The 24,106-nt window shown below is 42.1% G+C and overlaps 1 protein-coding gene across 2 annotated transcripts; it reads left to right on the plus strand.

Annotated features, from left to right (window-relative positions):
* The first annotated feature begins 3,438 nt into the window (after positions 1 to 3,438).
* MAPK14 (mitogen-activated protein kinase 14) lies at positions 3,439 to 23,660 on the plus strand. 2 transcript variants are annotated; one of them, XM_065747457.1, is made up of 12 exons: positions 3,439 to 3,693; positions 8,345 to 8,474; positions 10,694 to 10,752; positions 11,116 to 11,227; positions 11,743 to 11,772; positions 12,253 to 12,300; positions 12,742 to 12,856; positions 13,887 to 13,958; positions 21,096 to 21,175; positions 21,705 to 21,783; positions 22,072 to 22,245; positions 22,639 to 23,660. In XM_065747457.1, the coding sequence occupies exons 1-12, from the start codon at positions 3,578 to 3,580 to the stop codon at positions 22,704 to 22,706; spliced, it is 1,083 nt and encodes a 360-aa protein (XP_065603529.1). In that variant the 5' UTR covers positions 3,439 to 3,577; the 3' UTR covers positions 22,707 to 23,660. The 2 variants fall into 2 exon arrangements, with proteins under 2 accessions (XP_065603529.1, XP_065603528.1); XM_065747456.1 differs by lacking the exon at positions 21,096 to 21,175 and adding an exon at positions 19,027 to 19,106 and having other exon boundaries at positions 3,441 to 3,693.
* Positions 23,661 to 24,106: the final 446 nt, after the last annotated feature.

Consider the following 24,106-nt stretch of genomic DNA (forward strand, 5'->3'; position numbering starts at 1 on the left):
GCCATCTGTTGCACAACAACGGAATGTAATGGAACACTGCAGGGAAGGTTCAACCTCTACCAGTACCGACCATAACGATGTTGATGTATTTCCCTTAGAACTTCTGCCAGTTCTGTCAACAACTCTGTTTAACATCATGCAAGTTCCCACAGTTCCTCTATTTCAGTGCAGTGGGAAAGCTGCCTGGGATTCTGCAGCATGCCCTTCTAGGAAAACGTCTATACTAGTTGGCAAGGGCATTCAAAAGCTGCTGTCTGCACAAAGCATCTGTAGTTGCTGCAAAGTAGGTCAGGTGAGAGCATCAAACTGCCTCCAAACACACCTGCAGGCAGCCCTTTGAACTCTGACTTCAGAGGTACAGGTGCAGTCCTTGGCCATAGAGCACATGCTCTGTCACTTCAAAGCCTGTGTCCATGGTAAATCACAGCACAATTCTGTATGCATGCTATAAAGGGCAATGATCAGGTCTGTCCAAATTTCCTCTCAGCAAAGTATTTGTTTTGCACCAAGAATACTTACAATTTGAAAGCTAAAATGCTGACATCTGAGTTGTCCCCCTGGTATTCCACTCTGCAGTCTGGCAGCAGCAAGCTGTTAGATTAGTTGACCACGCCTTGTAGAACCTCACCCATAGCTAGACCTGAGTCTCAAGGCCTGTCACTGTCCCAAAATAACAGTTTGAGTTTCAGTATACATTCAGAATACACACTAAAACAAAGCTCAGAGAAATGATGAATCAGAGATTTCTTATGCGAACTTTGTAGTGTAGACACAGCCATAACCACTGGCAGTCCACATCCAAAGAGAGATTCTTTCAGGAAACCAAAAGTATTTACAGTCAAACAAAACTAAAAGGGAAGCTGATAAAAGCACTTCCTATTTTTGATTATATTTGCCTTGCTGGAAGAACACCAGGAATTCTCCTAAATTGTCAACAAAGACTGCCTTCTAGTGAGCCTGCCGGGCTCCTCTGGCAGAAGATATGTTTCTGTCCCTAGGATAATGCCCAGAAGAGAATTTTGGCAGTTGGGAAAATCAGGCTGTGGAAACATTAATGCTGTATAGGCAGTACCATTTGCCTCACCCATTCTCTTCAAAGAATGCAGGAACATAGCTCAAAAATAATCCAAAAGCAATTCAGCCAATCTTAGTCATACCCTTATGCAACTTTCCACATCCCCAGCTAAGAAGGAACAGAAAATGGCTCTTGAAATTCAGGAAATACAAGTGTCAAAAGGCAGAAATCAGAAAAAATGCAAGTGAAAGCTTGTATCTGACACCTGGGCTGAGGGAAGCACTGGAAGGGACTACAAATACTGACAACTTCTCTTTGCAATGAATGTATCTCTCACTCTATCATAGTCCTGAAGCAAACAAACACTCCTGCAATACACTAAGCTGTGGGGTAGTGGAGTGCTAAGCTGTTTTTGCATATTTTGCTGTGACTTGCTCCAACTGGCTGTTCTGCTTCAGTTGTCATTCAATACAATTCAGCATTTTAATTACAAGCTGCAGGAAGATATTAGCATCTTTCCACATTTGGGCTTGAAAAGCCTACTCAGTTTTTTTTACACCTGTCAAATTCCCAGCATATAGCTCACCTGCAACATAGCCGTCTCTTCTTTTCAGAGATGTGCGGATCTCCACTGAAGGTGGAAGGCAGGTTTCTTTCCAAGAGTGCTTGTAGGTGCTCCTCCGTCTGGATTTCTCTTTGGACTCTGCAAACTGCTGGTTGCATCCTAGTGTGGCCAGTATCATTGTCCAGCTCCATATTTCCCTTTTAATAACAGTGAAAAACTGAGGAATATCAAATACTGGAAATGACAATTAAACCTCTCGTTCTTGGCAGTGAGACTGAAAGAATCAGACAAGGTGACTGAAATACCTATTAAAACCAAAACCAATAAAAAGCATATGACATTTGTCCATTCCAACATCACCCCTGTGAAGCTAACAGTTACACCAAGGATAAGCAAGGCTCCAGAGACTACAATCCTTGGAAGACATGCTGCTGTTAGGGTTGAGCAAACTGACTGCCAGAACACTGAATCCTTCTTGAATTTGCCTTGATTCTACTCTGTAGAAAAGACTAGCCTGGATCCCCTCCATTATGGGATCCCTAGAGCAGGTCTGTGTTACAGGAACAAAATACACCCTCTTTCCATAAGACAGTCACAGCTGAGAAACAGTTTGAATTCTCCTTATTTCCATTGCTGGAAACAACAGGCTTAGATTGAATTGTACAGAGATCAGCTAAATTGGAGGCTGTACAACACCACAATTTGCAGTAAAAAAACCGCTATCTGCTACCATTCTGGTTTTTAATGCCCCAAACCTTTGACTCACATTCCTTAGCATTTTAACATCAGGAAGATCTGAATTCAATCACTAATCACAGCAAGAGCCAGCAGTAGGCTTGCCTCAGGCATGCTCCATCCCTAGGGCATGGTTTCTTCCTTTTAAAGGTGAGAAGAGTGTAAGAGACATTCTGTTCATTAGCTCTACATACCCAGTACAAGTTCTTTGCTGTTTGAGCACAATCACCTTTATTCGAGGTAACACAATAACGAAAGTTGAAAAGAAGCTCAAGTTTGCAAATTGAAGTCCAAGCAGGCAGGGATCCAGCAGTACCAGCTCATCTCCCCACAGCTTCACAGGCCTGGAGCCCCACACAGCAGACTGCTCCTGTAAACCCCCTGAGGTTCACAGAAGCAGCACTGCTGGCACCAAGATACACAGCCTCGCTGAGGGCCCTGACAGGTCAACCTGGGCCTGTTGCTGTAAGTCAGCATTCGCATGGATTTTCATATTTTGCTTGAAGTATACCCTCAAGGTGACAAAAGCAGGCTTCGTGAAATCACCACAAGGGCTGTGCCGCCTTAATTTTACGCAGCGTGGGCAAAAGCGCCTCACAGCACCGCACTCGTAACGCTGAAAGCAGACAGCCCGCCTCCCGCCTCTTCCCACTCTCGCGAGAGCTCCCACGCGCCGCTCCGCATCGCCTCCATATTGGGGCATCTCTGCCCGCGCCGCCTCAGCTCTCGCGAGAGCGGCCGGATTGAGCCGTAGGACCTCATTGGGAGCAGGGAGGCGGTAGGGCCGGGCCCAGCCCGAGCTGCCCGCTGGGGGGCGGGCCGCGGCCGCGCCTTTCCCGTCCTACCTGCGGTGGAGTGCCTCCCCTCGGCCCTCCCTATCGGCCGGCTCCTCCCTCACCTCGCGGCCTTCGCAGCGCGGGGGAGGAGAGAGAGAGAAACGCGTGTGAGGGGAGGCGGCGGTGGTGACGGAGTGAGGGTGGCTGAAAGGAGAGGAGTGGGGAAGGAACAACCGCTCCGCGCGAGGGCTCAGCCCCGGGCAGTGTGAGGCGGAGGGGAGGGCGCGGGCGGGGCGGCGGCCAACGGTCGCTGTGAGGAGAGGGCGGTGTGAAGGGGCGGCTGTGGGAGGAGCAAGGCGGGGAGGAGGAAGGAAGGAAGGGAGAAAAGGAAGGAAGGGGGGAAAGGAGGGAGCTTCGCCGCTGCTGGAGGTGGTGGTGCAGCCGCCCCCTCCCGCCGGGCCGGGCGGGGTGGGCTCCGCAGCCGAGATGTCTCAGGAGCGGCCCAAGTTTTACCGGCAGGAGCTCAACAAGACGGTGTGGGAGGTGCCCGAGCGCTACCAAAACCTGTCCCCGGTCGGGTCCGGGGCCTACGGCTCCGTCTGGTGAGTGGCGGCTCCGGGCCGGGTCCAGCCTCGGGCACCGCTCCGCGCCGCGCCGTTCCCCCTCCGCCGCAGTCCCCGCTCCGTCCGCGGTGCGCGCCGGGGATCGCAGCACATGGCAGGTGGCACCGGGGCATTTTTTCAGGGGAAGATAATCGCGTTCCAGCCCCCAGCGTGATCTCATTTGGACGTATTTTGCAGTGCCTCCTCGCAGTTAGGAGGTGGGGGTGGAGAGGATGCGGGCTGGCAAGGCCTCGAGCTCCGCGGAGCTCTGCTCCTGTCCCAGTTTCCTTCTGGACCCGGAGGATGGATTACGTGTGAGGCGATCGCTTCTGTAGCTGGGCGCTGCAGAGGGCTTCTGCGTCCCCGGCGGGGGCTGCAGGAACCATTAGAGTGGCAGCAGCGCGCTGCCTGCAGGAGCAAAGTCTGGAGTTGGTGTGCAGGAACAGGGAGCGCTCGGAGTTGAGCTCGGCTCGCAACGCGTGCCTCGCTTGTAATTTCTGCGAAGATATATTGGATTGTGGAGTGCGAATCAGCTGCGCTGCTGACATCATTTAATCTTAAAGATGAGTTTGTGTCTGGGTCGGATTGACGTTCTGGCTTGAGCAGTCACATAGTAGAGGCAAATAAAGCTGCATAGACTGCTGTGCCCTTCGCGCCTAATGTTCTGGCTTCTGCTCTGTCAGTGTGGTCAGAGGTCTCTAATACTGGTGCGTAATGACTGTACATCTGTTCTGCTTCTGCCTTGGAGCAGACGTGCCTATTTTTTTCATTAACGTAATGTGCAAACTTATATCATGACTATCATTTGTATTTTAGGGAGCCATGTATGCTGACCTCTGCTAATAGAAAAAGGAGTTGCTTTGCATGCACTGCAGTTCTAAAGAAGTTCTCTTCTGTTCCGCTGTCAGGAAGCTCTACTTAAATAAGACATATTTCTTAACACTGCTGTGTCCCCAGTATGTAAATACTTGTTTGTCATAAAAGACAGAGCCTAACCAATTACAGTAGCAAGGGTAACCGATGTACTCCCTGATTTATTTATTTTTTAATAATTGAAGGGTTCACTTTTAGTGAAAGAAAGGTCTTACTGCCCCTGCTGATAAATACCACTTCAGCTGCTGCAGTTACATAACTCCTAAGTGCAATGGGAAGTGGATTTGCTCCATTCCTTGTCTGTTGTATTCAGGCTGGCCCTATGCAGTGTATGTAGCCTGTTCCTCTCCTGTTCTTCCCCTCCCCGTGCTCTGTTGTATACATAGTGCTTCCAGTGTTTGTTTTCACAACCAATAACTGAAGAGTTTGCATCACGAATTTCCTGTGGTGCTGCCTCCAAACTTTCAAAGATTGTGCAACTGTGTTCAGCCTGGATGAAACAGTTCTGTATTGGAAGTAGTTGTGGATGTGTGGCACATGGATCTTAGCACAGGCTTTTTCATGATTTTCCTTGTGTTCTAGTAAAAACATGTTTCAGAAGAATTACTACTCAGAAAGACAAGAAGCAGAGAAGGTATGTCTGGATTAAAAATAAAATTAAAAAATCTCTCAAAAACTCTCCCTTAGAGAGTTTCCTCCCACTTCCTTGTCCTGCTCTGGGAAAAGGTATCCACATTAGTTTCAGACTGGGAGTTTGGAGTGCTCTCGTTTTTGGGATAGCAAACTGTGGGGCTTTAAGCAGCCCTAAACAGAGGGGTTAAATGTACTCCTGTACCTGTCTACAGCATTGTTATATTAGAATATAATGAGACACCTTATTTAGTTGTGAAGGTGAGAGATTTAACAAGAAGGGCTTTCTAGAAAGTGGAGGAAAAATTAATAAAAGTAAAGAATTAAGCCAGTGAATTAATTAATTAGACTATGCAGTGTCTGCTGTAAACGTCTGGTTCAACTTGGAACACTGTGATAGAAAACACTGACTTTATTTTTGCAGTCAGTGGATGGAGAAAGGTGTTTTGTGCAGGCAGCCTGAGGCAGCCAGAGCATGTCCTTAGTGTTAGAGCAACTGTTGTGTCTTCTGGCATGCCAGGAGAAGAATATCTCAGCAGCCAGCTTGGGTATTTTTCAGGGTCTATATTTAAAAATTGAGAAGATGTGGAGATTAAAGTCGGGTTTTGGTGCCAAAACTTTGAGAAACGTCAATATGTACCCTGAGATCATTCATCACTAAGCCACATTAACAATTATGGTGACATCTGTTGTGTGAAGTGATATTTCAGTTTGTTCTTGCCAGAGCTTTGTATATTCATGTAAGTCTTCTGCATTAGAAGGATTTTGTCAAAATCAGTAACAAGGTCTGCCCTGAAACATATGTGGATTACCGAAATATCAGTCTTGCATTCTTCGTGTAAGAGCGGGGTCTCACTGCGGCATCCTGTAATGCTGGCTGGGCCGGATCGGTGGGCAGTGACTCATGGTTCAGCAGCAGGATTGCTGCTGTTGGGGTGTCAGTGGCAGGTCTGCAGGCAGCGTTGGATCAGCCTCTTGTAAGCAAATGGGTGCTCTAATGCTTGTTGCCATCAGCTTATAAAACATAAAGGCACATGTGGTGTGCTCCTAGCAGTTTATTGTTTTGTTTTTTTTTAAATAGGTATTTCTGTACAATAACGTTTTAATCACTTTGCAGACTGTTAATTCCTTTGGAAAGGAAGCAGCTAAGTCGCACTCTTGCTCAGAATTTTGCTTAAGGGCTCTTCAGCTTCTCTTGTGCAGGCTGTTGGGTTACAGAGCTGTTACAAAGCTGAGAGGTCTGCTCCTCCCTTCCATAGCTGTACCATCGCTGAATGTCCTGGACATGATGAAGATACTGCAATAATTCCCCTACTTACAAACAAGCAGAAGAATGCCATGGATTTAAGAAATTTTAAACCATCATTCTGGAGGAAATGAAATAACCCTAAATATCACCTCTTTAGTAGCAGTTCCTCTGTATATTTTTTTTTTTGTCCAGTGCGTGCTGCCTTTTGCACCTGAGGTACTTGACAGCTGGTCAAGATCTGAGACTAGTTAACTGCAGCCTGTCCTGAATGGTGATGGCTAAACTTAATTGTGAGCCAAGTCCCAGAAAACACCATGAGTGTTATCATACAGTTAGCCTGAATTAGGTATGACTATGTATCGCAAAGCGGTTTATGGGAAACTTTAGACAAAAAAAGTGTTCTGTATTCTTGAGCTGTTGTAGCTGAACTATCACGTTTTTAGTGATGGGTGAGAACTTAATGTAGATCATCTGAATGCAAGACTAGAAGATGAGCAGTTAATTGCATTTTCCATACATGCAGGCTGGGAGAGGTGTTTACTAATGGGCATTCTTGTAGACACTGTGGTGCAGCTCCAGTAATTCAGCTATGGCAATTTGGAGCTCTTGTGATCTTCCTTCTGGCCGTATTTTCATATCTCTTCCAGAAAGTTCCTCGTGCTGTGTGTACAGATACCTCTCATACAAAAGAGATGCCCCTTTCCATCGTGTGTGGGGGTTTTCTCGTTCCCTTGCAGGTCCTCAGAGAAGGATTGGTGCTGGTAGAAACAAATTTGTATTTTATTTTCTAGCTTTAGTTTCTGTAATCATAGTGTAACTAGTTTCTTGGAAACTATGCAACTTTGAGATGAGTTATCTTTCTGCTAGTAAATTCAAATTAATTTATTTTCAGTTAGCTTTTTTTTGGTCTGTGCAATTGTGAGTTCAATCTAGAGCTACTTTTGCAATTGGTTTTGGACCTCCTATTAGCTGAACTGCTTCACGTGTTGCGTTTGTGAATATGAAGCTCTCCTTTTCCCTCAGTGCTGATCAATGACCAGTGTGTTCTCACTTATTAGTGCAGCTAGGAGCCTGCCCTGGACCAGATGGCAGTAGGAGACTCAACAAGTGGTGTCCTCCAACTTTCTCACTTCCGTGCTATCCCCATGTTTGTTGTCTTGTGTCAGCATAACCTCAGTTTCACATCCTGTTTCTGCTCCTACTTCTTTTTGACAAACCAGGGCTAGTTCTAGATAAGTGTTGAAGAAAAGAGTAATTTGATTGCTAGTTAAGTACCTGCTTTTCTTTAGGTCTCTAAATACACAACCCTAAGCTCAGGAAGGTTCTGTGCAGCATATCAGGATTGTCACATCCGTCTTCTAATGCTTAAAGTTTTTGTTGGTTCACAAGCATTGGGCTTTTGCTTGAGTTTTCTCATTGAAGAGATTGTGAGAGCTTCAAGGAATGACATTACAGTACAGAGCATCTGTTATGTGCACTCACAATATTTTAACAAATAAATGGCATTAGTTTTTGTGTTATAAGGAATATTATTATGTTTCTACCAGTTTTAATTGCTTTATTTACATTTAAAAGCATAACTGTTTTAGGCAGAAGAATCATAAACATTTCTTTCTTCCTGCAAAATCACTTTTAAAGATAATATTTACCTTTAGTAGGTGGAAAAAGATTAATCTTATAAATGTTTTCAGTATAAAACAACATTTGTATAAATGTGTGGGAATTTGCAATCAGGTTGCAGACCAGGATGCCTGGATGTTATTGGCATTGGAAAGAAAGAGAGAAATAAAATGGGTTGTGTGATTCAGTCTCTGTCAGTTGCTATCTGGAGTTGCTAAATAGATTTGAGGGTATTTATAAGTGAATCATTTTGACGAATTTGATTATTCTGTCTTGTAGTTCTGCCTTTGACACAAAAACTGGGTTGCGAGTGGCTGTAAAGAAGCTGTCCCGACCGTTTCAGTCTATCATCCATGCGAAAAGGACCTACCGAGAACTACGGCTACTGAAGCATATGAAACATGAAAATGTAAGTTGAAGGAGCTTGTGTGAGAAGTTGGACTATCCAGCATGACTGCATTCAAGGCTGATTGCACAGGTTTTTCAGAAAGTAAATACACAGCTTGCAGTAGTCCAGTGAATCATGGCTGAAGGTTTTTCTTTTCTTGCTTTATGTCGTTGTGTCAGAAGGGGTTGGAGCTGTTGTTCACAAGCTTAATGTAGATAAACAGGAATAAAAACGGGGAGGGGGAAGATATCAGGCATCTCTTCTTGCAAGCCATCCATTTAAAGTATTGACAAAGAAACAGACAAAACAGGCTATGATAAGTGTTACGCTAAGCTGTGCTATCTGCTGTCTAATCATTTTTGTTTAACTTCCATTTGCTATAGAAACTAGTTGAACAATTCTGTATTTATGGCATTAATATGCTGACATGTTAATATTGCACACTGTTCAGAGCAAATACTGCCTGCAATGGAGCAAAAATTCTCTTGCCTTCTATAGAGCTGTCGATGTCGAGAGGAAAGGATTGTAAGTACAGCATTGTAAAGATCTTTAGCAGGGCTAGTTTTTTTGTATCCTGTGTCTAGTCTGATCGTGTTGATCTTGAGCAAATAAATGAGCCTGTGGAGCAGTCAGGCATGGTTATGTTATACTTTCAAGCTCCAGGAGGCCTCATTAGCTTGCTTAAGGTGGAGTACTGGACAGGTGTGAGTGTGAACTTTGGTTTGGTGTCATATGAAGAAGTTAAGAACCTAAAATGCAAGGGGTATGAAGAAATTTAGGACCTGATTCTCAGTCTGGATGAGCAGCTTCTTAGAACTGTGTCAGTGATCTGCTACAGAATAACTGTATTTGTGAAACTCATCAGTGGGAAGGATGTGGATAGTTCAGTCGTGTGCTTTACACTGTAGCAAGGTGAAAATGATAAGAGAGGAAATGGAAGTATTAAGTAACAAGGTCAGTTTTTGTCTTTTCCTGCTAAACTGGGAGGATAATGTTGCATTTTTTTATGTAAACATTGGTGTGGAAGAGTCCACGGAACAAAGCAAGCACAAGAGTTGTTTGTCCATGGATGTTAAAGTTTGAACATGCTGCCCAGAAATGGAATTTGCTGTGATGTATATGTGGAGAGGCAGAACAATCTGAAGTTCCTTGGAACTTGTGTTTTTAATTATCAGCTTAAAAGGTTGACATCTGTGACAAGCCCAAATGATGGGATAGAAAATGTGCTGGAAGGGGACCTTGGCATAGAACTCCAAGTTTAATATGCACACTTTGTCCACTGCTGAAGTTGCTGTAATGTGCATGACATTTATGAATCCAAGGCAGGTGAGCTGCCAGCCTAAAATACAAGGAAGGAACCTTTATTTCATATTCTTAAGTTATGCTATGCTGTTAAGAGAAGGAAAATATTTTTTTAAAAGCAAATCTCAGTGGAAATTCAAACAATTTTATGGACCAGATGGATTGTTTTCAAAATGAAATGTAAATGACTTAGAAGATAGTTACAGGGTAATGAGGTATAATGGTGCATTTCCATGAGATAACACACGTTCTCCTTTACTCTCTACTGCTGGAACAGTTTAGCTGTGAAAATGAGGGGTGGAGTAGAGAATCTTAGGGCAGAAGATATAAATGACAGTGTGAATCTATCAGCTCTTTGGGGCAATTTGGATCTTCACTGCAGTGTGCTGTTTTTCTGAGTTATTTCACTTCCACTTATTTTCCAGTGTACACATTATTATTTGTTGCTTGCATTAGAGATTCTTCGTGGTTTTTTTTTTTCCTCTAGCTATGATTCAGTATAAGTGGAGAAAAAAAAATAGCCTTCTGCTTCTGATATAATATGTAGTCAACAACATAGCTAAGTACCTATCAGGAAGCAAGCTGATTTCTGGATGGTGTTTGCTCATCCATTTATTTCCTCAACAAACTTTAGCTGGATTTTGAAGTAAAGTACTTCTGACCAGTGCTGATGCCTGCCTTTTATTGTCTTGGCTTGCTGTGGCTTCTGCTTGATTTTTTTTTTTAAGTGACCGGTGTGAAAAACAGTTGTACTATTTTACTGAAATTTTTTTAATCAGGACTTGAATGTTTGTTTCTGACCTACATCCAAATGATTCATGTAGTTGGAAATGAAACTTCTATTGAGTGGTTTCTGTTCCACAAAGGACCTTATTAACTGTGTCATGTATACGTTGAATTTATTTCATGACTTTTTCATTTTCACTTGGCCTTTCCAGGTTATCGGCTTGCTGGATGTGTTCACCCCTGCCAAGTCACTAGAAGAATTCAATGATGTGTAGGTAACTTCTCTGAAAATTGCAACAAAACATCTTCTGTATCTTCCTTACCTGTCCAAGGTTATTGTAGGAATTTTGCTATGTTAATTTGTCTGCTGTTATTTTGAAGCAGCTGTGAATTTCAACACACCTTACTGGGACACCCTGTACTAATGGACTCTTCCAGCTTGTTCACATGCATTTTATGGGCCAGTGCTGTAGGAATCAGCTCGCTGATCTGCTGTTACTTAACAAGCTATGAACTATTTTTATTCAGTAAAATGCTTAAGAGAGCCTGCCATGCTACTGAGGTTTGTAAGGAATTCTTGTCCTAATCACGTTGAAGGGATTGCTTCATAGCCTGTGTTTCCTTTTGTTCATAGGTACTTGGTGACACACCTTATGGGAGCAGATCTAAACAACATTGTGAAATGCCAGAAACTCACAGATGACCACGTGCAGTTCCTCATATACCAGATTCTTCGGGGGCTGAAGGTACCTGCTCCTGTCTTGCCTGAATGTTGATAGCTCATCTGTGGGAAGTGGGAATTGTTGATGAATATCATATCCTCAGAGTTTCATATGAATACATAGAGGGGCTTCTGTAACATTCCTAAAGTCCTGTAGGTTAACGTTTTATTGTGTTGTTTTTTTTCCCTTTCATACTTTGAAGCTTTGTATAAATAAAGCTATTTCAGAAGATACCTATGTACATCCTATGGACAAATTCTGGGAAGTTACTATGTGTGCTGTCCTTTGTCTTTGGTTTGTTCAGTTTGAATTTTTTTACATTGTTCCACTCCTGGCAGTAGACCTGAGTATTCCTAAGGAGAAACTGAAAGCAAAACACCAATGTTCTTGCAACCTTTATAGGTGCTGTACTTGGTTCTTCCTGCAGACAAGCTATAGCGTTTTTATTGTGTTGGGTGTAGTAGGACAGTGTTTTCTAGTGAGGAAAGAAAGCAGCTACTTGAGTTGTTATATGTAACATTTGTTGTCTTGCCTTACAGTACATCCATTCAGCTGACATAATACACAGAGTGAGTATTTGCTCTAAGATTACATCCTATAATGAACAAATGTCCTTTAAAGATGTAATGCAGAATCTTACAATGTATCCTCTATTGAATCTCTATTGATGCTTTCTGAGAATTATTTCAGTTAAACAGTGAAGACATTAGTGGTGGAAGTGGTTCTCCAGATCCTTAATTTCTGTTCCTACCCAGTTGGCTTGTATTTTTCTGAAATAGGTTCTTGGTGGATAAATATTATACCATTACCACAAGTGCTTTAGATCTATAAACACTTATGCATTTTTGCTTGTATTTGACACCTCTGCAGATGACACAAGACAGAGCTGGTTCTGGGATAAAATTATTTTTCTGAATACGGAGAATTGATGTTGAAAGCCATGTAGAAAGTTGATTTTTTTCTACCCGAATTTACATTTTTACCTACTTTAGACTTTTGCAACAACATGTATATTGCCATTAATGCTGATAATGTTTAATTTTTTTTAGGATTTAAAACCTAGTAACCTAGCTGTAAATGAAGACTGTGAGCTAAAGGTAATACAATCGTGACATATGACTAGTTTGACCATGATCTGAGTGAACGTACTGTGGGTCTTCCTTGAAATAAAAGAGACAAAAGTGATTTTTCATGGAAATGCTTCTGCAGACCAAGCTAATTGTGTCTTTCTCAGGCATGAAAGGCTGTGAGGATGCTTATATAGTATTTGTTTTTCTCCTCTGTGTGTTCATGGTGTTGTTTTTTTTGTTTGTTTTGTTTTAATCATCTTGAAAATAAGCAGAAAATAGCTCTGGTTTGGACTTGATTATTTTCAAAGACAAGGTATCTAGGTGTAGTTCTGGTGGAGCGCTGTGCTGTTCTAGCCTTTTAACAAGTCTTGAAATTTAGTTTCATAACTTGCTGTTGCTGTTGTGCCACTGCACTGCACTGCAGCAATAGGTGGTTGTCATTTTTGTTGTTTATTTTTAATTCTGTAGATCTTGGATTTTGGCTTGGCCCGACACACGGATGATGAGATGACCGGGTATGTGGCTACTCGGTGGTACAGGGCTCCTGAGATCATGCTGAACTGGATGCATTACAACCAGACAGGTAATGCATTTTGCTAATAGTAGGCTTCTGGGTTCCTTGTGGAGGAGATGCAGGGGAAGTTATCCTATCTTCATGTTCTTTTCCACTTGATTGTGTAAATTGACAGTTACACTAATTACACTTCAGCGAGGATGATTAAAAGAAGTAAGGCATAGGATTAGTGTTTGAACCACAATCTCATATCTAAGGCATGAATCATTACGATAGCATTTGGAAAGCTTCTTTCAAAGGTTCAAGTTTAAATTGCAATCAGCAAAATCTTGTCAGTGCTTATCCCTTGTCCTAGCCCAGCAACTTTTAAAGTAAGTAAATGGAATGTATCCAGGTGAGAAAAAAGGTGCCTTTCTAGGAAGCTGCTGGAAATGCACTTAAACGCCTGTGATTATGGGGTAAAGAAATGCTAAAAATGCATATAAGTGTTCTTTCCTTTCTTTTTGTAGCCATTTCTGCTAGTTGCATCTTCCTCTGTTTTGAACAGTCTCGCAGCAATGCGCCCTGCTTTTTCCCTAAAGTGCTTTCAGATCAAGCACGGAAAAGGGGGGGGGGAAGGGGCAATTTATTTTTCTAGTACATGAATGCATATAAGTCAATACAAATGAAGTTGGTAAGGTTTGAAATAAGAACAGCACGGTGTTTTTTTTCCTTTTACGTGTATGTGGACTTGTCTCGTGTTTGTAATGTAGTAGTTAGTGGTTGTGCAGGTAGAATTATGTAAGACAAGATCTGTTCCTTAGAGCTGTTCCTAACATGTTTCTTCCTGGATTTTGTAGATGCCTCCCTAGCTCTTTGGTGTCCAATGTGTGTTACTTTCTGGAAGGAGAAGTTGCCTGATCTTGTCAGTATTGTTTTATTGGGACAAGTCTTACACAAAATGGTTACTGAGCGGTCAGCTTCCTTGCAATATACCTCAGATTGTTTCAACACCATGAGATTATTGAAGCATAAGTTGTTTGTAATTGTTGGGTAGGGTGATTCTATTGAGACTTTATTTTTCTGCCTTATTTTTTTAAATTTATTTTATTTTGTTCAGTTGATATTTGGTCAGTGGGATGCATTATGGCTGAACTGTTGACTGGAAGAACGTTGTTCCCTGGTACAGACCGTATCCTTTACAAGTGACGTGTTTTCCTGAAGTGAAAGTTAGAGGTTTTTTCTTTAATGTATTTCACAAGGAAACAAGTTTTGTGGTGTTTGGTTGATTTTTGTTCTCGTGGTGGTTGTTCTTATTTCTTTGTTTTTAACTAATGGCTTCTTTTACTCACAGAATGACGAAGGGAGTTCTCAATTTTATTGCACTTGAAGTCATCGCAGTGTGCAAGGAAGCAAGTCTATTAGCATTTATTGTCTGTTAGCTTCTCTAGAGTTGTGTTGATCACTTCTGGGAGTTCATTTATTTTAAGTTTATTTAAATCCATCTCTTCTTTGAGTTTTTAGGAAAATAACTGCTTGAAATAGTCTTTTTGCTGTGAATCCTCTCATGCTTCATGTTTCTAGAAAATGTGGAGCACCCTTTCTGGCCTCTTTTCTGTACCCTGGTGGTATACTATGAAAGCAGCAAATTTGCAGAATTTAGTGACAAGGATCTCATTCCAAAATGCTCTGAAAAATGTTTAGGTTCCTACTATGCTTGCCTATAAGCAGACTGCAGCTTTCTTTTACCGTGTACTTGTACTGACTTGAAAACACAAGCATGAAGAAAATCTTTTCAAAATCATTATTATGGCATCAAGGTGAACTTAGTGGGATGCTGGCATGTTTGTGAGAGGTGGTCACTTCATTCCAGAGGAGATCAGAACTGAGACTTCATGCCAGTTGTTCTACTTACAACAAACTTATAGGGATAGTTTATTTCTCTTGACATTTTTCATCGCCTAAAAGGCAGGATTTCTTTGCTGAGGATAATGATATTGCCCACCCTTTATGAACTTAATTCTTTTGACCATGGTTTGTTTTTAAATAGCAGAAATTATTAAAGTTAGCATTTGTTAATTGAAATATGTTTGATTAAAAGAAAACTGGTGTTGGAAGTGCTGGCCTTCTGTGTACTGTGTCCCTTCTGGAAAACATGCAGGTTCCAAAACTGTGGAAGAGGGAGCAACTCTCCTTCCAGTTTTCATCACCTTTTTCAGTATGTTGTGGCTCCATCATTCCTCTTTTTTTTTTAATGCTGTTTTATTGTAATCTCTTTCTAAATTTATTGAACTCTGTACTCTACTGTACCTTTGCCATGCTTATCAGTTGCTGAGAATAGAAGCAGAACAAGCATGGAGGTGGCCAACTAGCATGAAAAGCATTGCCTTCTTTCTGCACGCTGACTTAGTGTGCATAATTTGGTGTGAGCAGCTTTTCTTCAAGAAGAAAAGGAATAAAAAGTTACTGTACCAGCTACTGAGACCATTGCACCTTAGTAGCCGTTGACACTTTAAATTTAAGAATCTTGATACTTTCAAATAAACCATTTCCTGATAGGATCTGTAGCATATAAGGAATGCTTCATAATGTGCTCTTGGTGAACTTAGGAAAATTCTCAGGCTTGAAAGATGACCGTTCTGTTCTCCAGCTGTAATAGAGAATAATACCACAGTGTAAAATAAAGCAAAATAAGTTCTAAATTGCTCACGTTGTCAGATTAGAATAGTTGGCTGATTTGTCTCCTTGAAGATGTGTGATTCTTAACACTGAATGCTCAACTTCTGTTGTAAATGATAGTAATGTTTTTGATTTAAATGCTTTTCCTGTGCTGAATTGGTTTGGTCTAAGAAAAAATAGGCTCAATCCTTTTCCATTGTTGGTGAAATTTTGTAATATTGTAGTTCTTAGAGTTTGCATAATGGGTCCCCACTTCAAGTAACTTGCGTGTTGTTTGCTCCTGAGTTTAGAACACCAGAGGAGTTGTTTGTTCATGTAATGCTTGGAAGGATCTAGAAAGGCACCTAGCTATCACTTTCACTGCAGTTCTAATGTCTAGAAGAAATTAGAAGCAACTGAAAATAGATGTTCTTGTTGCTTTTTGTTCTTGTGGTAGTGATTTTCTGAACTATTATATAGCTAGCTTCACATCTCTAAAATGAAAGAGGAAATAGACTGAATAGATGGTGTCTTCAGTGTGCTCAGGACAGTGCCTTTCCTGTTCAAATGGTTCTGTGTTTGAAATACTGGTCCCTGACACTGAGGATTGGGCAGGGGTGATGTGATGTTACTTTCAATCCATTGGGTGTTTTTTTAACAAGGCCTAGAGGAGCACCCAGTACTTGTAACAGGTTTGTTTTCTCTGGTAAGTAATAAGGATGTATTCAGAAATGATGTCAGCGTGCGTGTGATGGTTGTGTTGCTTACAAGCTAACACCAAGCTCAGTTTGAAGGAGTGTATTCTGTCTGTAGAGTTTCTGAATGTGGCTGTCATCGACTCAAGTGTATCTAAAACATTGCTTTACAAAATAACTCTGATGTCAATAGAGGCTGAACTTTGCAAAATTATTACAATATTTCTAACTTCATCTTGAATGTCAACAAAATGAATCATTCGTTCCTGTTGTGGTCTGTGAATGGAAACGTGAAAGATAAATTTCTCATATTGGTAACATCTCAGCAAGGAGGTGCAGATAGAAGCAGGGCTGTGGGGAAGGCTGCTTAGAGACAGAAAATAGAGGTAGAAAAATCAGTCCCTTGAGATTTTAATGCCAGGCATAGCTAGAGGCTTTCTTTTTGTTATTGTTGTATCTGTTGTATTAAAAATGTATGTTTCTGATATTTTTTTTTTACAGCTCTTGTAATATGAATGGTTTGTACAGATAAGTAGGCAAGTGGGCCTTGACAATTCAACTTGTGTTAAAATGATAACGCACAAATAAAACATGTCTTTACTGGCTTAGCCAACTTTATTTTTCTGTGTATTTTAAATTGACTGTATTCCTTTTAAACTAACTCGGAAGAATATAAATACATAAATATTTTTTTTATTAGTAGAGTGGGGACTCCACTATAACCAACTAGTCTGAAATGATGCATCCTTCTGGTACAGCTTGGCTTTGCCTGTGGATGGCAGTTGCATCAACTTTTGGCTGTGGTTTTGCCTGAAAAAGCTCTTAGTCTTCTGCCTGCTGCTGATGGTGGATAGAAGATGGTTTCCTGAGTTTCAGAGTAACTGAGACTTGTCATTTTTGGGGGGTACTGTGGTGATGGCATTCAGGATTTGCATGTTCTACTTTTCTTCTCCATGCACATGCTTTTTTAATTTGCTTTGTATTTCCTAAGTTTGTTTCTTGTCTGCAGTTGCTTATGGTCACCGGAATGCAGTAGGCCCTGTAGTTCAGCAAGTTATAAGTGGCAGCTGTTCAACTAGATGTAGTGCTTCAGTGTTGGCATGCCTGTGGTAGCGTGGATTACACGTTCTGTGCTTTCTTGTCTATCTGGGAAGACACTGAAGTGTAATGCACAACATCTTCCCGTAGCATACTGTCCTTTGGGAATAGCTGACAGCAAACTAGGCAACAGTGCTGCTGGCATGCCCAGTATATTAAACATCTTTTAAGGAACTCAAATATTTAAGCCAAGGTGTGGGATGTAACACTGGAGGTGTGTTGGCAGTCCTGCAGTTGCACAACTATTTCTTGCACAAGAGTCAGTAAAAGCTATTAAGACTGTTCTAAGTGGCACTGAGGAAAAGCCAATTTAAACGAGCTAATTATAGTCTGCTCATTCTGCATCAGTAGAATGCTGATATTGATTTCATTTTAAACGTTGATAATTAGTTAACAATTCAGCAGCTGAGTTAAATCCAGATAGATGCATTGGATTTACTGTTAGGTTTTTAGCATTTCAGTAGGTGAGAGTTGGCCGAGCAGCTTGGTGAGTGGGAAATTAGTGCAGGTCTTCTGACCAAGCACTTCTCACAGAGGCTTTAACGTTATGTAAAACTTTAGACCAAGACTGCTAAAATCTTTATCTCCTAATGTTAAAGCCTTGGCAGTTTCCTTCTTATACAGTTTGCCATTATCACAGGAACTTTGACACCTTTAAAAGAACAAGCAAACAAAAACTTACCCCAGCATTTCTAAGAAGCAATCTGGTAGCTACAGAGCTGCTTTACGTAAGCAGAGCTCCTTCGCTGTCAGACACTTTTAGAAGCAAACGTGGAGTTCTTTCAGTATGTGAGTTAAAAGGTGCTTGAAGGAGTAGCAAAAGTATATCTGGAAACGTCAGGAAGGTGTCGATCCTGGGAGCAAATATTGCTTAGTGGATAGATTGCTCTTCTTGAAGATGTCTAACTAGTGCAATATAATTTTGAGGACAAACATAAACATCACAGACTAGCATTAGAAGGGCTGCGTGGAGGTTAACTCAGAGAAGGGGAGAGGATCCTTTTAATATTTAATCTTCTTGAAAGATAGTCTCCTTACTATCTTGAGTTTTAGATATGGTTATGTATGTCTCATGTTTTCTCATCTAGTATATGTTTTGTTGCATATCCCAAATACTAAATTTTCTTGTCTGTGTAAGAGGGCAGCCCAGAATGGTACGTGGCCTTGTGGAGGCTCTGCTCTAGGTAAATCATTCTTCACATTATAGAGGTTTTACACCTGAGCCCCCACTGCCCCTGGGTGCTGGTAGGAGTGGGCACCCTGTGGGCTGCAGAGCCGTCACCTGGCCGAGGGGCCTGGGGGTGTTGCACCAGAGCTGTCAGTGATGGGCAGAGCCCAGTCACACAACTTAGGAAGCAAGAAAGTGGCTGAATTATCTTGGTGCTCCACAAAGGCCTTCATGTTCTTAATGTTATTGGCTACACTTTCAACCTGCTTCACTTAATCTGTTGCTAACGCAGCCTAATCCTGCTAACTGCTGCTATTGGTGGGGGCTGCAAGGGGGTGAGTGTGTGCACTGATCCTCTGCTGGTTCGACGTCTGCTCCATGATGGTTAGAGACCCCGTGACCAACTCAGCGCATGCAGTGCATTTGTAGTCAAGTTGTTCAACCTCTTTGATGCAGACAGAGCTGTTATAAGCTGGTACTCATTTTTATTTTTTATTTTTTCCAGGAGTGAATGGAGTTTACTTAAAATAGCTTTTTAGTTGAGGTCTTGGCAGACACCAACTTTCAATTATTACGAGGCTGATGTTTTGCGCTTTTCATTTTGATTTGTCCCAGCATTTTCCTTTATGGTCCATCATTAGATATTGATCAGTTGAAGCTCATTTTGAGACTCGTTGGAACCCCAGGGCCTGAGCTTTTGAAGAAAATCTCCTCAGAGTCTGTGAGTTGATACTTTGATTGTCATATCTGCCCTTTCTGAAGTCCCAAGTTTGTGTTTGCCCTCATGTAGTCCGTCTGTAGTATGTGTTGGGGTATCTCTTCCGTTGTTCTTTACTTCTGGATGGCTTTGATACACTGTTTGTATCTGCTCTTTACTCCTCTTAACTCTGCCTATGGTATAATCACTTCATTCCTTATTCTCTTTTTTACTGCTTCATGACTCTTTTTTTCACTTTGTGGGTTTATGCTTCATGATACATGGTACAATCAGATGCTGCTGGGGAAGTACTTCTCCTGGCGAAGGACTTGAGGCTTCTCTCAGTTGTTTTTTCTCCAGATTGCGTACCAAGGATCTTTCTGGTGAGGCAGATGGAGCGAGAGCAGTGTGTTATCCTCTAGACATGCACAGTCCCTTCTGTAGCATGATTAATTTCTGAAACATTGCTGCAACTGCCCTTGGTTTTGTAGTGCAAAACCCAAAGTGCTTTTTAGGTGCTTTTATGTGTGTGGGGTCCCTTTGTCAGGAGAATCACAAACTTCATTGCTGAAGTGACCTCTGTATTCAGCCATACTGCCGTTTTTGTAGGCTTTCAGTCTTGAGTTGAGAACTTCTGCAAAGACCAAATTAATTCCTATTTAATGGTAACTGTTTCTGAAGGTGACAAGCATAAAAGTTAAACCAAAGGATGGTGTAATGGCACAGAGTAACAGGACAATCTGTAGTGGGCAATTAACCTGTTTCCAGGCAACTGGCAGTGTACTTGAGCAAGTCACTCACTGCTGTATCTGTTAAGTAACGGAGGATCAGCGTGGTGGAGAGCAGTAAGATTTTTCTGTGCTGCATCTCGTGTTCTTTCCCACGTAACAACTGTTGGTAAATGCTGAGCATGAGGTTAGCCTGCACGTACATCTCAGTGCGAGTTTGAATGAGTTGGAAAATGTACCGAATGTCACATTAATTCAAAAAAGCACTGGGGTGCCTCCTGGAAGGGTAGAAATGATAACCAGGTCTCTGGGTGCCTGCAAATGGCCCTGGGAACTCTGATGAGGGGTAGACAGGTATTTTAAGTACAGCAGATTAATGAGAGAGAGCAGCTTTAAAGGTTGACCAGGTTAAGTGAAAGATTAGCCTGTATGTGTAAGATTGAAGTGTCTTTTAATACTGTGCAATAAAAATTACTCTTTGCTAGGTTCAAATCATGATTTTGCTTAAAAAAAAATACTATTTCTGTTCTTTCTACTGTGCAGAGATAGCAAAAGTATTCAGTATTTGAAGGCCTTTAGTGTGTCACTGGAACAAATTCTGTATTTGCTTTTCTGCTGCATTACTTTAGTATGCTCTTTCTCCGTCCTGGTCCCTAACTAACTGTTGTCTTATGCTGTGCTGATGCTTTGCTAATTTTGCATTTATTGCCTTCTGTCACATCACCCATGTATCAAAGTACATTTAAAGCTGTTTAGAAGGTGGTGTCAGTTGTAAGCTGATTTCACTGTGCACCACAAGGAACTTAAATACTTTCTCTGTAGGAATTAAAAATCTGGTAACCAGTGTGTAGGATAAGATTTTTGTTTATTTTTTGTTCATTTTCCTGAGGCTTTTTGTAGTTGCAGCAGCCTGGGAAAGTTTTTTTTTTTTTTTTTTTGAGGGATATATTCAGCCCCATGAAATGTCTGCTTTGGTGGCTTAGAACTGCTGGGAAACATGAAAGCAACCTCGTTGTAGTGTAATACTGCTCATGGCAGACAAATAGCTCTTTTCTGCACTGATGCTATTTCCAACTGATTAGTAATTCCACACTGCTTTAAGTGTTCAGTTGTGCATTTGCTAAGCTTTCACAAGCATTTGGGGAAAATAAAATAATAATCAGTGGGCTGTGCCTGTTTGGCTTGTACCTCGTGGTTTACAGAAGAGATGCTTTGTATGCAGCAATTTTCTGTTTAAAATGGTTTTTGCACTGTTTTTAACAAAGCCCTTGACTAGGCACTTAAGATATTAACCAGCTTCAGCAGATCATGCGTCTGACGGGAACACCCCCTGCATATCTCATTAACAGGATGCCCAGCCACGAGGTGAGCCCTGAGCAGATGAGGGGTGGTTTGCAGGGCAGGTCCCACGTGCAGTGTTCGCTGCCTCTGTAAATGATAGGCTCGCATGTGGCATGGGGTGGGTAACTAACTACCTGTTCTTCAGCAACATTCTTGTACTAAATGAAGACTTGAGATTGGACAGTGCATACTCAACCAGAGGCTTCTGAGACTCAGGACAACCTGGATGTGAGTTGGTTCTGCACTGTGTGAAACACATGGCTTACCAGCAGACACCAACTGCATGCAGCCTCATCAGGACTCCGGGGCACTCGGCTCTGCAGCTCCTCTTTGCTTCCCAGTCTTGCATGAACCTCAAGTAATGTCAGCTCTTGCTCCACTGTCCTGAGTGGCCTTTAGTTGAGAAGGGATGGCATTGATGGGCTTAGTAAGTATCAGAATAAGTACAGAGGAGGCAGAGTGAGGAGACAGACTGTAATAAGCAATGTTTCAGGATGATTGAAATGTACTGTCTTGGTAGGTATTATACTTAACAGGCTATTTATTTTCACAGGCGAGAAACTACATTCAATCTTTATCTTACATGCCGAAAATGAACTTTGAAAATGTGTTTATTGGTGCCAATCCACTAGGTAAGGTTTGACTCTGAAATGGGTTCTTCCTGAAGCTGAACTTGGCACGTACTGGGATGCTGAGACTTTTCCTAAAGTTGCAGCAGTTGTTCAGAAAAGATGTCAACATCTTTCAAAGTTGAGCAAGTATGTATGGACTGTAAGGCGCGAGGGAAGAGGCTGAGTGATGGGGGGCTCCAGAGAAATTAGTTTCCTCACATACTGTGCACTTTTATAAGCTTGCATTTCAGAATGTGTCACGCAGCTCACTGTGTAAAATTCTTTTTTTTTCTCTCGATGTTTCTTCAGCTGTGGACTTGCTAGAGAAGATGCTGGTGCTGGATACAGACAAACGAATTACTGCTGCAGAAGCGTTGGCTCACGCCTACTTTGCTCAGTATCATGACCCAGATGACGAACCAGTGGCAGACCCCTATGACCAGTCATTTGAAAGCAGAGAGCTTGAGATTGAGGAATGGAAAAGTGAGTCTGGGGAGCTGGAGAGAGTCAACCTGATTCCTCTGTAGTTCATTCTGTGTGGTTCATTCTGTTTGACTTAAGCCGTGGTAGTTAGAGGCACAAAGGAAGCTGATTATGGGCGCTTTTTTTTTTCTGAGATCCTCGAGGGAGTGAGCCTGTCACCTGCAGTGTGCAGAAGTAGCATAGTCCTTGGTAACTCTTACTGTACCATATGAGCACATGGGGTGGATGGTTGCCTACGTTTTTCAAATGTGTTTACACGTTAGTGCTCTGGAAGTATCTCGTTGTGTATATTGGTCTCAGAAATGGTTTATCCATTATTTAAGATTGCTTTAATTTGTTTTTCATGAGGGATGCCATTAGTACTCTGTTAAGTTCTGTCACTTTTCCCACCAGGCCTGACTTATGATGAAGTAATCAGCTTTGTGCCACCACCACTTGACCAAGAGGAGATGGAGTCCTGAGAAACCACTCTCTTCTTTGTCCCACTGCACTGTGAGGGGAAGGCCTTTTCGTAGGGACTCTCCAACTATTGTTCAAGTGCCTCACCACAACAATATTCTCCTTGGTGGAAGGGTTTTGTGTGTGTTGAATTGGGGAGGGTGGGGGGAGGGAGGAAAGCTGAGTCTATGTAAACATGCTGCATGCTCTCTTGTGTTCTGTGTACAGCCTGGGGCAAGCCTCTGAACCTGTTCTGACTGCTCTTTAGTCCTTCCACAGGAAGTGTTCAACCAGTATGTGCTGCTGGGGCAAGGAGGGGAAGGTGAAGTTGGAGGTTTGGTTACAGTTGTTGTCATCTATCAGTTGTTCTACAACTAACCTCGAAATAAGGGGAGTTGGTTCATAGGCTTAGAGAGTCCTCTGTTTTCTTTGGGAGTGAAGGTAGTGTTGAGGGGCGTCGTTGTTCCATGCTACGTGGCTGATTTGCATCCAGACCTTCCTGGTTCAGGAGAACATACAGGCTTTCTGACAACTGTCTGGTTCTTGGAACATGAGAAGGTTTTGTATGAAATTGTAAATATGTTTGTGCCTTAAATGAATGGGGAAAGAGGGGGAAGGAAGTCTGGAGTAGAAATGTCTGACCCTGCTGTTTTTTCAGGGTGAAGGCTCCCAGACAGCCAGACATGAACTCTGTGTATTCAGGAAATAACTTTCCGAGGCAGCAGCCTCTCTCCTTGGATTGGGTATTCTGTATTTTTTCCCTCTTCCCCCTCCTCCAGTTGTGTGGCTTATCAGCTCCCAGGAGACAGAGGCTGGAGATTCTTGCTAGCCACATTTGTGTATCTTGTTCCTTCAAAGGTGGGGTGTTCTTGCATGTCATAGCTGTATGCGCATGTAGAGCTGCTTGGTGTTTGTTGTTGCATTGTGGGGGTGGCACTGGGGCAGTTAAATCATCAGTGAACGATTCACTGAGTACCTCAGCCCGGTTCCATGAAATCACAGCATCCTTCCTCTTGTGCTGCAGCTCAGTGTGAAATACCTGCACCAGTGTGGAGACTGAGAAAAGGGTAAAACATAAAGCATAGAAATGCCCCTTTTCCTCTGTTCTGATCTTTTTTCAGAGGAGAGATTGGGATGGAGGGCTTCTTGTGAGATCAAGTGTAAAAAAGTGTTCTTCAAAGAAACAACTGTGGCGTCTTGTGCCAGAATTTATTTCCTGAAAATATTTTTTTCTGAAGATGTTGCAATCCAAAGCAAAGAAATGAGCATGCATAAATCCACAATCTCCCTGTCACTGTCTATATCCATGAATATAAGTATTTATATAATATAAAACTAACACGTACTAGAGGACTTTTTTTTTACCCTCGCAGATAAGAGCTTCTTGGCTGCTTGTCAGCAGGTTGATCTCTGCTTGAGGAAA

The sequence above is a fragment of the Cyrtonyx montezumae genome, unplaced genomic scaffold (assembly GCF_038088225.1).
Source record: "Cyrtonyx montezumae isolate F1298 unplaced genomic scaffold, pur_monq_1.0 scaffold_45, whole genome shotgun sequence".
In the NCBI taxonomy this organism is placed as follows: Eukaryota; Metazoa; Chordata; class Aves; order Galliformes; family Odontophoridae; genus Cyrtonyx; species Cyrtonyx montezumae.